The sequence below is a fragment of the Motacilla alba genome, chromosome 3 (assembly GCF_015832195.1).
Source record: "Motacilla alba alba isolate MOTALB_02 chromosome 3, Motacilla_alba_V1.0_pri, whole genome shotgun sequence".
NCBI classification, from domain to species: Eukaryota; Metazoa; Chordata; class Aves; order Passeriformes; family Motacillidae; genus Motacilla; species Motacilla alba.
In genome coordinates, this window is record NC_052018.1 from 4,900,728 (window position 1) to 4,917,675 (window position 16,948).

A 16,948-nucleotide genomic window follows, 5' to 3' on the forward strand; every position below is an offset into this window, starting at 1 on the left:
GAGGGGAGAGCTCCGGGAAGGACCGGCCCCCTCGCACCGGCTGGACTCTCCTGCAAGGGTGAAATTCCGAAGGCAAAGACGAGGAGCATTTTTGTTTTTCCCTTAACTCCTAAAAGCCAGTAGTGGAACCGACTCTGGAGCTACGCGAAGTTGTGACACAAAATGTAACACAAAGTCCTGGTACGGCTGTGCACAGACACAGATACACTTCCAGCTACAGGGGGGAAAATATGTGTGGATGCCTGTTTACGAGACCGACAGAGAAAACGAAGGAATTCGGTGGATATATTGGTCCTGGGGATTATTTAAGACATTTGACTTGTTCCATCATAGGGACACCAGATGTTATTTATGAGGTCTCGTATAAATGTGGGCCATACCATGCAGGTAGGGAGGGAAAAGGCAGGAAAAAAAGCCAAAGGAAGGAAAGAGAGGAGTTCACCCCAAAGGGATGAAAGGCAAAACTGATGTTTATAACGATATAAATCACGCTGGAGTTTTGTAATGGAAACTAGAACTACCTGGAGTTTAAAGGAAGAGAACGGGGCAAGGCAGGAGAGGCGGAGGGAGGGAAGATCCCTGCTGGTCATGGCTGGGAAAGCAGATGAGAGCCCGCCGCCCTGGGGAGGGGAGGTGGTGCTGAGCAGGGGTACGGCTGGGCTTGCTGGGTTACTGCGGCTACTCCTGGATTTATCCTTAGCTGGGGAAGATGCCAGGTGGAAGACCAGGACAAAGGTGGATAGGTAGGCAGAGAGAAAGAGAGAGAGAGAGAGAAAGAGAGAGAGAGAGAGAGAGACTGAAAGAGAGAAAGAGAGGAGAGAGAGTGAAAGAGAGAAAGAGAGAAAGAAAGAAAGAAAGAAAGAAAGAAAGAAAGAAAGAAAGAAAGAAAGAAAGAAAGAAAGAAAGAAAGAAAGAAAGAAAGAAAGAAAGAAAGAAAGAAAGAAAGAAAGAAAGAAAAAGAAAGAAAGATCTGATCTTGTCTTGTCTTGTCTTGTTGAAGATCTCTGGGGAAATGTAGTGAAGAGGAGATCAGCAGGATCATTCCTGCTTTCCTGACACCACTATTCCAGAGCCCAGTGTTCCAGTGTCCGAGCTGGCTGCACGGCCCGGGAGGAGGCAGGACACACCGCTGCCTCCCGAAGCAGCGAACTGCACTTTGTTGTAAGCACACACATAGATGTGCTTTGAATTTGCAACCTTGACACAGTCGCCAGGAGCCTGGGAAACTCGGGGTGAGCCCTTCCTCGTTTCGTCGGGTCCCGTTTTAAAGGGAGCCCTCAGTTTCCACAAGCGGGTGCTTCTGCTGAGCTACGGGAGAGCTTTTCCCAGTGCATTTGTTTTTGTTTGGGTTTGGGTTTTTTGTTTTGTGGGAGGGGTTTTGGTCGATATTTTTGTTTGCTTTCCTTTTTTTTTTTTTTTTTTTTTTAATAAACCCCATTTTACATAACTGTTGCACAGTTCCTGAACAACAGAGAAACTTCCTGATCCCCCCCTCTCCCTCCAAACAACCTCCCCCCATACTCCGCTGGGAACGGCGAGGGCTGTTTTGGAAGGTTTCATGCAAAACATGTGCTCTACTAAAAATAATACCATCGGTGCGATGAAAACAAAAGCAAACAGAACAAACTAAAAAAGCGGGGCATGCAGCCTGGCTTCAGGGAATCAGCTCCAGTGCCGCTGGCATTCCCAGCCCACCGGCATCCTTGCCCCCCACCGCCCGCAGCTGGCTCGGAGGGACTGAGGAGGGGAGGTTTGGGGGTCCCCGCTCCCCGTCCTAAAAAGTCCAAGTAAAAATTAGGAAAGGGAAAGCGGGGGGATTCCCTTTGCTCTTTCTCCCCCACCTCGTTTCCCCCGCTCCCGGAGCCCGGGCGCTGCTGTCCCCGTCCCCCCATCCACCCAGCCGCCCGCCTCCTCCATCCCGGGCCCCACAAACTTGCTCCGGGCGTTTTTGCCATCACACCACGGAGAGAAAGTAGGTCACGGCTGGGTCCAAGCCTGGCTGAAGCCGAGGCAGCCGAGCCTCGAAAGCTTTCCCATAGAACACGCTTTGGGGTCGTCGTTTGCAATGTTGTTTGGTTTTGGTTTGTTTTTATTATGATGAAGATGATGAGTTATTTTGGACACCATGGGCGATCAGCTGAGCCGGCTCCTGTAGTCCAAGCTGGAAGGAGAGGGAGAAGGGAGGTAGTTTGGGAGATGGAGGTGGGGATGGATTTAATTTTTGCTATTTCCCCATCCCCTCCGAGAGAAAAATTAAGTTGCAAAAACCGATCCACCGCCTGTCAGGGTTCCTGCACCTCTCCGTCTGCCCTCTCCAACCACCGACCGCTCTCTCTAAAAACCAGCAGATAAACCCCAACCCAGACGAGCCTTCAGACCGGCTATTTCACTGAAATAGTTCACCGCAGTAAAGGAGAGGCTTTAAACCGGTTTTCTACCCTCAGGGCTCCGTTCGAGCACACGTGTGTGTTTGTTTTCAGGGTGACTGTGCGGAGGGTTAAATTGACAGTCCTTTCCAGGAAAAAATAAAAAAAGGGGGGGGGGGGGGGAAGTGTTTTCTATAAGACCAGTCAAAAAACAATTAATAAAAAAAAAAAAAAAAAAAAAAACCGGAGGCCCTAATCTGCTCCCCCTCCTCCTTTTTCCAGCCGCAGGGGAAACCCAGAGTCACTCCGGAGTGGCTCCGGGTTCTCCCTGGGGATCCGGATCTCCCCTCAGCTCTGCGGCGATTACAAACCTAAATAAATCCTATTTGGGAACGGAGGGAAAGGGAAAGGGGGAAGGGGGAGAAAGAAGTTTTCATTTGAATATTTCCTTTTCTAATTGCTGGTGCTGCAAATGTGGACCCAAAGGTAGAAAATAAACCCGCACTGTGAATACGAACATCACTCCCGATCTCTGTATATATAAATATACACCTATTTACAGACATCCAGGTATGCATAAGCGAAATGTACAGTTACAATGACATAGCGGGAGGGAAAAAAAAAGTTTGCTGAGTTGCAGGCTTACATAAAATTTTCCTTTAATGGCTCATACTTTAGAAAGAAAAAGATTTACTCCAAATTCAGCTGGTTAAAGCAAAATGAAACAAAATCTCACATTAACATGACATGAGGTTTATTGTAGGTCGGCTTAGAATGAAGAGATAAGAGTGGGGAAAAAATATGGACACAGAAATAAAATACCAACATTTCTGAGAAGCAATATTTATTGTCTTTTTTTTTTGTCTTTTTTTTTTTTTTTTTTTTTAATGTAGAGACATGTCCTGAATTTCCCCAAAGCCTAGATTGGGAAAATAAAGACTTCTTGGCATTATAAGTAAATCCGTCTGCAGAATCGAAGCAGCACCAACATTCAAAAAAACTGAAGAGGAAAGTACAACAAAACACAACAATCTCTTTTTTTTTTATTCTTATTCTTATTATTTATGTAAATCAGGTCATCACTGGACAAGAAACCAATTTCTACCCATTACCATAACAGCTTGTCTATAAAGAACAGAAAAGATTCAGATAGGATACTATCTAGTCAAGCGGGATTTTTTTTTTGTTGGTTTTCTTTTTTCTTTCTTTTTTGTTTGTTTTTTTTTTTGTTTGTTTTTATACTTTTCATTTTTAAATTCCCCCACCCATTCACAGAGGTATAGAGTCACAGATAAATAACCCAAAAACTACTTGCTCGCCATATTTACACATTCCCGTTAAATTAAGCATAAATAAATATATACAAACTCAATACTGAATGCCTCTCCGCATTTCTTCTCAGGAAGAGTCGATAAACTGATATTTCTCACTGCATGGTCAGATTTTTCAAGAAGAGGAGGTGAAAGGGATCGTTTGGGGCATAAAAGGAGAATTTTTTATTATTTTTTTCTTTCATCTTTCCAGTTTCTCATTCGCTTTTTTATAGCTTTGCATTTGTTTGGGTCTTGTTTTTTTTTTTTTTTTTTTTTGCCTTTATTTCTTGCTGGCACACAGTGTTTCGTCTCTCTCGAAATGTTCAGGCGTTTGCCAGTGTGTTTGGGGATGTTTTCTTTTATTTTTTTTTCCCTTTGTATAAGAAAATATACTATTTGTAAAAAGCCTACGGTCTCTCTCACACAGGGAAGCCGGAGGGGAGGGGAAGGTTGTCTGGGTCGATCTGGTAAATGCTTACGGCAGCTGAAACAAGCACCAAATTCTCCGAGAAATGTATTAAAACAGAGCCGGACAGGTCTGTGCGATAAACCAGTCAGAAAGAGAGGAGCAGGAGAAGGGAATAAGCCCTTTGGGCACAGCTAAAGGTCTTAAAACCATCCTTCCCCCGCTCCCTCCCAGCCCCAAATGCAAATTTGGGGATTTGGGGAGAGATTGGTCTGGGGTGCAAAGGGACTTTAAACAGCTTCTCACAGAGAATTTCTATTAGGTGGGACAAGACACAACCCGATTTTAAAGAAACCATCGGGTTGTAAAAGGATTCCCATGAAATTGGCTTCTTGTTTCCATCACATCTTGTGTGAATAACAACCAGGAAAAAAAAAAAAAAGTCAGGGAGCATACAAAAGTAAAGATCTTTCCAAAGGCAAATAAAGAATTGTTAAAAAAAAAAAAAGTGAGACTAAGAGTGAAATAAAATTTACAGCAACCCACCTGTTTGGTTTGAAAACAAACTTTTCATGGTCTCTCCTCAAACTTTTCCCTTGAGTTACAAAGCAAAGCTGCCTTGTTAATCCTCCTGTTTATTGATTCATGATCCCGAGGAAACCAAATCTTTTAATAACTCAATTATCAGATAAACGTCTGAGGTGCCCCGCCAACAGAAGCAGTCGGGCTGGGAAAGTGGAGGGGAGCAGGAAAATACCTTCCAGAGGGAGGCTGAGTTTAATTTGGGGGAGACCTCTGTACTCAGCACTGATAGGAGCCACCAAGAAATGCATAATTCCCTCTGGGACCAGCACTAGGCTGGGGGGAAGGACAGAGAGATGTGCTCCTCTCCTGTTTTCTGTCTGATTGCATTAAGTCATAAACCTCGTGAATTTTGTCTCCACACTTTGGGGAGCATATGGGGGGAGGGCATCCCACTGCAATCAATGGGAATTTGGATTTATTTTGCCTGAGCACTGCGCAGTCCGGCATTTGCAGTTTGTCTCCTCCAGGCAGAAGGCACAAGGGACAGACTGAAACTCTTCTGTCGACCTGCTCAAGGTTTAGGTTGTGGTCCAGGTGACCAAATCTGTGTCTAGGGAAGATTTCAGGAGGATCAGGCCCTCACACATGTAAGTCTTTCCCCAAGAAGTTACAAGGGTTCACTCTCCTCATTAACCCACAGTGGTGGTGGGACACTGTCCTCTGCAGTTAAAAGGAGAATCCCCTACATTTCCCCAAACACAAGGAAAGGCCATTCCCAACTTGGCCCCAAAGCCTGCAGCTGGAAGCTCTGGGGCAGCAGGGGGCAGGTTCCCGTGGCCCTGCACATGCAGCTGGGGATGTGGAAGACTGAGAGCTAATTTGGGGTCTCCCCACACCCAAAAGCCCCACTGGGCTGGGCGATACTGAAGGGCTGAACCCACAGGCTCCTGACAAATCCTGTTTGCAGGGTGAAGGCAAGGCAACATCCAACACTTGGTGCTCTGCTCCAATACACAGGATATTCCCATCAGGCAGAGAAGAGAACTGTGCTTCCAAGTGGGGCCATTAGTTCCTCCCCAGATCCCCTCTTTCCCTTTCCCTTGCATCACTGCTGGGCCATGCCCTACACTAGAGCCTGGATTGTCCTTCCCCAGAAGCCTGATGAACTTTGGGGTGGCTGACAAGGGGTAAGATCTGGAGGACTGGGGATGTTGTTTTTCAGTCTGAAAGTCCCCAGCCTGCTGGTGGGCGATCCATGGTTGGATCACCACACCTCTGATGTCATCCACAGGAATGTGGATGCCACAAGCAAACCCACTGGCAGGGACATGCCAGCATCTAAGACTGCCTCCAACTCATCCCAACAATCCATGGAGAAGGCTGCCTGCCTCAGTTCCCCCATTTTCTCACAGGAGAGCCCCCAGTGCCCCAGAAGAACCGAAGGTACATGAGCGAGGAGCAGCTCAGGAGGGGCTGGATGATCCCTGGATTTCTACTGCCACGTGTGCCCAAATCACAAGCAGAGAACAAGAGCTGAGACCTGACTGCATGAAGATTTGAAAAGCAGAGCAGGCCCTCAGCTGTAACCATGTCTCAGCCAAGGGCACAAAAGGGGACAAGAGAATTGTTTGCTCTTTTGTTTTGAGAACACTTCATCGAGGGATGCTGAGAGCATTGCAGAATTATTTCTCCCTCACTATCCACTTTGGAAGGTATCTCAAAATGAGAGGAAGGCTAAGGCTTCTCTCCCTCCCTCTCTCTCTCTCTTGTTTTGAGTTCAGGTGTGCCTGCTTGGGATGGTGGGACTGAGTTCTGCAGCGTTCACAAGGATCCTAGGGGGAGGCCTGACCCCACTGGAATTTTGCCAGAGACTTCAGGAGATTTACCCACACCCAGTTCTGACATAAGTAAAAAGATGTGTTAGTGCATGAGCCCTACCCCACTGAGAAACACATGCAATTACCCGACATGGCAGAATCCAAACAGAAATTCATATCCTTACACTTCAGTGTTATTTTTACCAGAGAAGACAGAGAAATGTATGTTGAAAAAAGAAAAAAAAGAGAGGAAAGAAATAAGACTTCCCCTTCACCCCCACCACCCGAAATTATATGCATAAGACATCCTGTCAGGCACCAAACCACCAAGAAAAACATTGGAGTTAAGAAGTTTTTGCCCCCCTCACCACACCGACTTGCTCCAAAGCAAGAGTCACAAGACATTTTTCTTTTTTTTAAAAAAAAAAAAAAAGCTTTCTAAGGGAAACAGATTTCCTCAGACTGAGCTCAGAAATCAGGATATTCCCTGGCAAACCCTCCCCACTCCCATCACGAGGAGCCAGCTCACATGGCAACTCTTTCCTCCCTGGGTACAAAACCTTAGTGCCAAGCAAGTGCCATAACATTCAACACAGCTCTTATTCTCTTTGCAACAGTACACCTCGATTTCAACTTCATATTTTTATCTTGTTCAAATTATTCCCTTTGAGCTTCTTTAAAGAAGTGCACCTACAGAATTCAGTAACAACTGGCTTTGATTTGAAAAAGCAAAAAAAAGCAAAAAATAAAAAGTATCAGAATATCAGAATTGTGGATTTTTTTTCTCTGTACCTGATATATTGTGTAGGGATCTCTAGTCCTCTTTGAAGAAGCTCATAAGCCAAGCGGGCAAAGCTTTAGGAAACAGAAGAAAATAAAATAGTGCATACTCCTGAGAAAGAATTACATACTCATATCACTCATTTTTTGTTGTTGTTAACAGTTCTTTAAAAATGGGGGAAGAGCTCTCTCACACACACTAGTCAAGAAAATTAAGGACTGAAACATTGGCATAGTTTGGAATATAAAACTCCCTAGAGAAAAAGAGGAGGTCTCAGAAAATTAAGAAATCAGATAGTTCTGACATTGTACCAGACCTTACTTCCAAAATTTTGAAACCCATTATAGACAAGGCATTTTACCATCAAAGACAAAATTACTAAATTACAAAGGTATGTTTGCATGCACTAATATGCGTGGCTAGGCACACATATTTTATATATGTATATATATACATATATGTATATATCCACATATATACATATATATCCACAAACATACACGGGATACCCGCGCCCCCCTAGGGAGTGGGGTGTGCACATCCACAGATGCACACACAGAGGCACACACGCACCCAGACACACCTGTAAACGCTGCCAATCTAAACAGAGAGTCTGTCTAGACCAGGAAAAAAACGCAAAATAGTTCTTAAAAAACAGAGCTGGCAGATTCAACTGAGCCACGGCGACCCCGAACGTCCCTTCTGGTGGCACCTAAAGTTAAGTTCACGCTGCTGTGAACGCAGCTGGTGTTGATGGCTTGGTGAGGGGTCTGGGAGCTCCCCTCCTTTCCTAGTCTAGACAGAACCAGGGTGGTGAGATGAGGTGGGAAGAGCTGAGGGGAATGAGGCCATGGGGTTGCTCAGAAAGGAACACTCTGGAAGATTGTTTTAGTCTAGGTGGAGACAGGACGTTGCTCAAAACAAAAAGAACAAAATAAAAAAGAAAAATAATAGCAAGACAGACCATGCAGCTCAAGAAATCAAAGCACTGACACCAAAAATGTTTCTCCGATTTCTTCCAATAAGTTATTCATTTCTTTCTTTTATTATTATTAATTATTATTATTATATTCCCCTCCCCCCCCAATCATTATTTAAAAAATGTGAAAGAACAGAAGTGGGGAAAAAAATCCTGGTGGTTGTCTTCACATGTTCCTGGCAAGAGACTCTGAACCACTGGTCTTGCGCCATTGTGCTCCTCTGATCTTAAATTATTGTCTTTCTTTTATTATTATTTTTTATTTTATTATTATTATTATTTTGTCCTACCTAATAGAATTCTTCCAAAGCCCAATCCAGTATTTTTAAAGCTAAAATTAAGACGATTTTGTTTTAAAAGATTATCTCTCTCCTCTCCTTTTATTTATTTAACTTTTCTCTTTTCCTTTCTTTCATTGTAATTTTTTCCTCTCTCTCTCTCTCTTTCTCTCTCTCTCTCTCTCTCTCATTTTCTGTGTTTCTCTTCCTTGTCTCCAGTTTTACTACCTGGTCCTTCGCCAGATGTGTGCCTGTTAGCAGTGTTGTTGTTCAAGAACATCTTGTCCATGCCTTTGAGAGCTTCAGTCAGGTAGTTTTGGAGGGCCGTGAGGGCAGCGCAGATAGCAGGGGCCCCAAAGCCGTGGGTGATGAGGCTGAAGTGAGTCAAGCAGCTCTGAATGCCCGGTTCCAAAATAGGGGTGGGCCGGCTGTTCCCAATGGGCGTTCTGTCCTGGGCCAAGAGATCTGTAAATTCTTTACAAAGTTGCCTGCGGGGAAGAGAGAAAAGCAAAGAGAGGGAGAGAGGGAGAGGAGAGCTGTTGTTAGGCTCATCCAACAATTCTCAGTGACAGCCAAGGGGCAGGTTCAGGCTAAAATTGATCCAAATACATGGGATGTGACCTTTTTGCCACCATCCTTTTCCCCAGAGGTTCTTGGGGACCAGCCAGGGTGAGTCAGCAGCTCCCCGCTCAGAATGATGCTCTTCAGGGGATAACACCAGTTCTGGAGATTAAAATCTCTCCAGCAGCCACAGGGGTGCTTTTGAAGCTCTGTGAAAACCCAGCCCTGGCTGGTGGCTCCAGAAACAGCCAGGCTCAAAGGGAAATGTGCCCTGGATCTGCCAAGCACCCATCCTCCTGGAGGCCTGACCCTGGCTCAAGGCAGTTCCCAGAAATACTCTTCCTGAAGGAAAGCACAGCCATGCACTGAGAGCTATTGGGTGCTACAGGCACCTGGTGCAGGCAAGGGCCAGAACAGAGCCTCTGAGGTTGCTCAGGCTGGGCCACCTTACTGAGAAAAATCAGAATATGGGGGCTCCATGCTGGCTTATTCATGGCATGGGAAGCCAAGCAAGCACTTCCCATTTTATTCTGGGGGCATGACACCCCAATTACCCCATCAGAGTTGACATTTGGCTCTTGGTTGTTTGTCTGCTACTTTGAAAATTTTGATTTTTTCTAATGAATTCACGCATAAACATTTAAATTTAAATTACTCTGGTCCTAAACACCTTCAAGTCAACAGGTTCCTGGGCAATGCAGAAACCCTGGAGGCTGGTGGGGTTCCCACAGGAATAGTTTCTTTAAGGATACCCAAAGGAATCAGGTTTTTTGAAGACAGGTGCCTAGCCAGGGACTGAAGATAAAAAAGACCAGAATTAAAAGGGAAAAAAAAAAAAAAGAAAGAAGAAGAAACCCTTAAAAATGACATTCAGCTCTCATCCTCTGAAATTCTCTGAAATTCCCTGTGGGTTAAAGGTTTCAGAGGGTGAGGAAAGATAAAGGTCTACTTCTATGTGTATTATCCATTAAGAAAGTGCAAGAGAGGAAACTTTGAATTTGGAGAACAAACAGTAATGAGTCCAACATTTTACATCTTCAAAGAGCAAAGCAGGGTCTGCGAGCAATTAAAGTTCTGGGACATTAATATCTTCTGACCCTGCGGAAAAGGGCAATCAAATTCCAATCACGTCTAAGAAACATCTGGACAAATTTGAGCAAATGATTTTTCAACCCTCCATATATTTCTTTAAATTACACTGTCATCGGAGGCAAGCCACGTCCCAGAGCATGAAATAAATGAGAGCTGTTTGGACTGGGATTTTCCTTTATTTTCTTTTTTTTTTTTTTTTTTTTTTTTTTGCCCCCTTTTCATTCCTGACAGACAAAGATGTGTGAACACTCAGCACCCACTGCCGAGTACCCGAGCAAACATTGAAGCACCCAGTGAGCAGCCTGGGAGGGACAGCCTGGTGTAAATCATCACATACAGCAACCCACCGAGGAAGTCCCAAGGGACAGAAATGGGTTCGAGGGGGCAAATCGAGAATCATTAGCCGTGCATTTTGGTGGGCTTTTCTTTTTTTCTTCTTTTTTCCTTTTTTTTTTTTTTTTTTTTAATTAAATGGTATGGGAAAGTCATTGCAATTTGGTAGCAGACAGACAGGTGTGTGTGAGCAGCAGCAGGGACAGGAAACACACTGTGAAAGCAAATTATAAATTTTTGGTCCACTTTACATAATAATTATTCAATTGGAGATGGCTTGGAAGTGATGTACAACAGCTAGGGGAGCACCACCTATAATCTCAACAGGGGCAGGGTCTGTTGGCAGGATCCCCACTGCAAAGGGGTGCAGAGGTCCTTTGGACGATTTGAACATCCTTCCTCCCCGCGGGGCTGTTGGAATGTAGAGCCTGGAAATTCCGTCTGCTTTCCAAACGGGCTCAAAGGAAGAGTTTGAGGACAGGGAGGATTTTCCCCGAGAAGGACAGAAGGGCAAGAGTTAACTTGGCACTCACTTTGTAGCAAGCAGCATGTTTTTCCTGGAGTGGAGGTCGCTGGGGTCCGTGTGCTGTCTGTTCAGGTACTCAGAAACAGCTTTGGCTGGGAACTCCGTTTCACAGATGTACCCAAAATCCCGAGCTAAATGAACGGCCTCGCCTGGAGGGAACGAGACGGGAATTAACACCTCCGGGCACCGCCGGCCCCGGGCTGAGCTGGCTCCGTCCCCCCTGGGGACACCAGCTCCTCTGAGCCGCGTTTGGAAACCTCTTATCACCCCTTTCCCCTCAGGGACAGGCTCATGTTGTGTGTTTTCCCCCCACCAGCTCTATTTTGGGGACAGATTTTGAGCTGATGAGATTTGTCTTTGCACTCATGTGGGTCTGTAGACATCAGCTACTTGTGCAGAACGGAGGGAAGAGCTCACACACCCACCACACCACACATACACATAAAACTTTAAAATTAACTGGACGAAAAAAAGAATGCAAGAGGAAACTGGTCAAATCCTGAAAAACTAAGGAACCAAACTTCTCTAAAGAGTAGAGAAACCATTCCTGTTTCAATACCTCAGATCATTGTCCAAAATCTTACAGATGTGGATATATTATTAATAATAATGTTAATTCTTTCTGGGACGTTATAGACACAATTTATTCACACACAGGGCACTTGCATCATTATCACAGTTATCGCCACATCTGTAAAATTATGGAGATAACTGCATTTAGCCCTATGGCAGTTTTAAAATCTGCATTTTTAACTGACCATCATGCAACAAGAACTCTTGTCTGCCGGGTGGGAAGATAACAGCTAATGGCCACTTTGTCTGTGAACAAAATAATTGTTATTCTAACTCTAATTCTGATTCACTTTCCCTGCCTGCCTGGTTTCAGGTTTCTTGCCTACAGAGGTTTGTGTCATCCAACTCCTACTGATGTGCTTCATGCCGCAAGAAGAAGACAGTAGCTGCAGAATGGAGGAAAAGAAGAGGGGGGAGAAAAACCCTCAGACTCTAGAGGGATTCCACCAGATTATAGCTCAGCCCCTCTAGAATAAAGCGTTAAACCCTTTAAAGCATCGCCCGAGGGACGAGGGGGAAGATTTCCAGCAAGCAGGTATGTCTAATAACTCCAGGACCGCGTTATTTTTAACTATCGGGAGCTGCTTTCCAACGTCATCTCCTGCTCTCCAATGGCTCTCGCTAATCATCAAACCAGTTAATGAAGGCGAGGGCGCCCGGCAGAGCCTGGAGGGGGGGTTCCCGAGCCGGGCACGGTCCTCCCAGGCAGCCTTCGGGCACCGCGGGCCGGGACCGACCGGAGCGCTCCTGTTCCTGCCGATGCAGGAGCAGCTCAGCTAAACCTGGCTGCTGGCAGGAAGGAGGGGGAAAAAAAAAAAAAAAAAAGGGAAAAAGGAGCTAAAAGTCCATCAGGTGAGGTGCAGCTTCTTCCAAAAGGAGGGAACTCTCTGGAGGCAGACTGTTGATTTGTAAGGGAATCAGGGGAGAGGAGGGGAATGTACACCTTACTGCACACTTGACACAGATTTTAGCATCACTACACACAACCCCACCGGCTTTTGAACCTCACACACAGCTTCGGGGAGGGGCTGGTGCTGCTGCGCGGTGTTCCATACACACCGTGGGGGTGAAGCTGCACTAACAGGACGCTCAGGGGCGCTTGTGCCCCCCGAAATACTTCACACCTTCTATAGCTACACCCGTAACCCACCCTGAGCCTTGCACTCTCGGCATCACCCACATGCAGGTGGAGGAGGAGCTCCCGCCCCTCAGCCCCCGTCTTTTTGCGAGCCTTCCTCCAGCTCTGCAAGCTGCAAGGTCTTGTCGCTCGCATAACTCAATCAAAAGAGTGGAAAAGTTAATATCTAGCACAAATATTTGTGCTCGCTTCATACGCAGAAGAGATAAGTGGATTATTTATACGCCTCTCGGTGTGTGTGTGTAATGCAGATACATATAATTCATAATTGCATCCATACTATTCCGGTTGGGGTTTTTTTTGGAGGAAGTCCAACTTCTCTTAGCATAAACACGCACATAACCCTAAACTTATTAGTGGCTCTAACTTTTCCTTGTCGATACAGTAACAACAAGTCAAAGAAACACTCTGGCCACCAAAATGACATAAGTTGAGTTGAAACTTCAGTCTGCCCTTCCTTGTCTCCTTCCTCAGGAGTAGCTGGTCTCTTTGTTCAGCTCCAGCCACCTTAAGGAAAACCGAGCTCTGCTACTCTTAAATTGTTCTGCTTTCTTACCAAAAAAAAAAAAAAAAAAAAAAAAAAAAAAAAAAAAAGTAATTTTGCATTATTTTTCCTCACTGAGCATCTTGTAGTGGCCATAAATCAGCTCAGGAAGAGTGAATTATCAGGAGGATGGAGTAGACCTGGAGTCGGAGATCAGAGAATGGAAATTAATAGGATGAGGAATGGGACTGCCCTGCAGAGTTACACATGCACACAAATGTACACGCTCATATCCACACGTACACACACAGACACACTCCCTCACTCTTGCCAGCAAGAGGAGTCAGTGATCCTCCAGCCAGTGACTTCATTTTTGGGAATGGGATCCTTAACCGTGACGGTCTTCCTCTTAACCCACCCTGATTTTCACCTCTACAAGGCTTTCCCACCTGATCCCGAAAGTTGGTGGGTTTTTGGTTTTTTTTATTTGCTTATTTTTGTGACTATCAGACGGGAGCTCAGAGCAGAGGTGTGAAGGGAGCTGCGACCCTTGGCTTACCTTCCACCAGGGAGGTGAGTAAAGTGACATTTGCGGCCTTACGCCTGCCGGCTGGTAAATTCAAACCGATTTTTTCTAGCCTTTCTCGCAAAGATCTCCCCCCGTTTTTCGATTTGGCTCTAGAATTGCAAAGAAATTAACATCGTGATTAACCCCGCAGTGTTCCTGGAAGAAACGTTTAGTCTGTGCAGTCAGCGAAGCCTGGAAGGGTTTTCCCTCGACGTTAAGGACTCTGGGGGTGTTGATTTCTGCTCGGGTTTGCTGAGATTTTCTTAATTTCACCCAGGGGTAAAAGTGGGGATGAACCCAATTTTTCTCCCGATTTTATCCAGGGAAATCAAAGAACGCCAAACAGCAATAATTAATGGAAAGGTTCTGATCTAGAGAGCAAGTGGGTATGATACCAACTTGTATTAAGATGTAGTAAAGGGATGGGCAGGAAGGTAGAGGAGGATTAAACCCTCTGCTATTCCAGGAAAGAGCCAGAATAAAACGAGGGGATGAAAAAAAAAATAAATAAATCTGAAAAGTTCGAAGGGCGGGTGTGTGCGCCTGTGGATAAATTGAAAAGGAGGGAAATATTTATTAAACTGTTTCCCGCCTGTGGGTGCGTTCTCGTGCGAGGAGGCGATGCTGAGAGGAAGAGCTCACCTGAGGCAAGGGTGCGTTATAAAGAGGGAATGGATTGCCTGGGGGAAGATTGGAATATCTGTCGGAGGTTACTGATAAGGGCAATAAAAGGGTGAGTGAGAAATTCAGAGCTATTGTTCGAACGCCCATACATATGTAAACCCCCAGGGATGAAATCTTGCCACCTGCGAAGTTAGGGAGAGTTTTGGCACCTATAACAACCAAGTCTATCCCAACTATCTCCTAATTCTTACCTAAAATTTGTTTAAGAATTAGAACTCGCACTTGGGAGAAAGGAAATCGGGAACTACAGAGAAGCCAGACTGGCTTCCCACTATTTTATATCGAAGTAAATAGGGCTGGATGGCAGAATTGCAAGAGAGCAGCTTTCTACGTCTCATCTGCTCTAAACCAAAATCTTGTTTAAAATTTAGATTCAAGATAGGAACTGAAGTCAGCAGCAGCCAATAATTATGGCTTGGGCCACGTCCAGAAATCTGCTGAAGTCCAATAATAATGCTTCTTTACCTTGGTAATTATATTTTCTACAGAGCATCTCTCAGATGTTCTCCCTGCTCCATTTGTAGCTGTACAGAAGGAGCAGGCAGGTTTGCATCTGTAAGTAAAAATCTCTGCTGCTCTCCCTGGCAGCTGAACAATGATTACAGACATTCACATGGAACAGCAGCTATTTTAGGAGACCCTAATTCTCACGTGGATATTTGGGTGACTGACCGCATGTGGCAGAACTTTCCCACTCATCTCCAGACACGGAGCCAGAGCCCTTGACGTCATCTCTGAATTTTTTGCGGGGGCAAGGCGGGAACCCCAAATATCGACTTTATTTTAAAGCACCTTAGAGCCAGCGTATCCCAGTTGCTGCTGCAGGATCTTTCAAGATATTTCCTCTCCTCAGATTAGCAACTTTTAAATCTGAGTTTATGCATTGTCAGTTTGCATGCATCTGTCCCTGTCTAAAAGTTATGACTTTTATTCCAGTCTGGTGTTTACCTCACACACAGAAAATTAAATATTGTACCCTCTCAGCCTGAGTGTGTGCACTGGTACCTCATACTGTAACCTCGTGGCTTCTCCCCTGTTGTGACTGGAGACAGAGCCTGAGCTCACCTTTCTTACAGACAAGCCGAGCTGACAATTCACAGCCCCTCAGGCACTGCCAAGAAGAAAAAGCCCTTTCTCCCTGCTAGCCTTTCCAGCTAATGGCCTCAGAGCTGAAATTCTTGCTGCTTCTACATAAAAAGCCCAGTCTCCCACTTGTTATGATGGAGTGGCAACCTAACCTCAAGGTTATTCCTCGCTCCCTACTTTCTTCAGTACCAACAATGCCAACTATTTTGAGGTCTTAAGCAAAACCCACCAGGACATTAGTGGGTGATTTGCACAAATATTAAGCAGCAAAGGCCTCGAGACCAGCTGTGATCTGCAGCAACTTTCTCTGAGTGAAGCACTAAGTTTCTGTCTTTCAGAGCTACCTGTTGGTGGCTTTTCTTTAGTCAGGTACTTGCCTACCTTACAGTTTGCCCGTCAGATCCCTGCCACTTACTTGTGTGACACCACGTGTCATAATTGACATAATTGCCTGATCGTTACTGCCGTAAAGAGCAACCCTCGTGGGTTTATCTAGGAAATCCCTAGAACTACATCAGGTCCTGAAATACTTTCTGTTCAGCCTGAAACAAGCCCGTCAGGGCATTTTGTTTTGTCCACTTTCTGAGAGAGATGTGTGAGGAGGAGAAAAGACAGAAAGTGCATGGACAAGGAGAAAATCTTTCTGCCTCAGTTCCTTCATTTGTGGCTAAACAAGGCCAAATATTTCCCTACTCTCCATATATTCATCCCAAAGTTTGAACACAGCATATTTTTGCCTTATCACCAGCATTACACACACAGGCTCTGACAGTAGGATCAATGCATATTTGAAATCATCTGTGCTGTTGACCAAGGGTTTCTGGCGCATGCATGGAGGCCCAGACACATTCACACGTTTGCCCCAGCCTCTTACCTTCTAAGTACTCCTCCTAGGAGGGATGCGTTCAGACACTCTGGAGGGGAAAGGCGTCTCTGAACTTCTCCCACAGTTACTTTATACTTTGAAGTTGAGCTAAGCAAAGACAAGCGGCCAGGTACAGAGCAAAACACCTCTCCGGTATTGACAGAAATTCCACCCAGGAAGCCATCTTTATTCATCATCAAAGAAGTAACAGATTTTGGAGGAACCGGAACTGGAGAAAGAAAAGGGGAGGAGGGGAGAGAGAAACCATCACGCCACGAAGGAGCACAGGATAACCACAGTCTCTCTGACATGCACAGAACAGCAAAATGAAAGGGAGTTTTGAATCTCTGGCTACCTCCAGCAACCTAAAGGGTGCTGCTCCCCCAACCTCTAGGAAAGTGCTCCATGAATGATGGATGGAGAGAAGGGTGGTACAGTACAGCCTCTATGCAGGGTTTGATCATTGGGAAATAAAATACATATTGGCAAGCACCTGGCAACTTTCGGGTTTGAGCCTGTGTCTCACCCAGAGCCCCCCGATGCCTTTTGTACAACGGACAGCGCCTTTCTGGA

General features: G+C 45.3%; 1 protein-coding gene across 9 annotated transcripts in view; it reads right to left on the minus strand.

Moving 5' to 3' along the window:
• Positions 1-2,034: 2,034 nt before the first annotated feature.
• Positions 2,035-16,948, minus strand: part of TFAP2B (transcription factor AP-2 beta) — a 33,774-nt gene continuing 18,860 nt past the window's right edge. For 2 of the 9 annotated variants that reach the window (XM_038133142.1, XM_038133146.1), the window contains 6 exons: positions 16,869-16,943; positions 16,385-16,604; positions 13,732-13,850; positions 10,985-11,126; positions 8,694-8,953; positions 2,097-2,161 (listed from right to left, as the gene is read on the minus strand). In XM_038133142.1, the coding sequence (XP_037989070.1) occupies positions 2,112-2,161; positions 8,694-8,953; positions 10,985-11,126; positions 13,732-13,850; positions 16,385-16,604; positions 16,869-16,943 (866 nt within the window). In that variant the 3' untranslated portion in view covers positions 2,097-2,111. Of the gene's footprint in view, positions 2,162-3,008; positions 8,954-10,984; positions 11,127-13,731; positions 13,851-16,384; positions 16,605-16,868; positions 16,944-16,948 lie in introns of those variants that run through there. The other 7 variants (XM_038133140.1, XM_038133143.1, XM_038133144.1 and 4 more) reach the window with 4 other exon arrangements.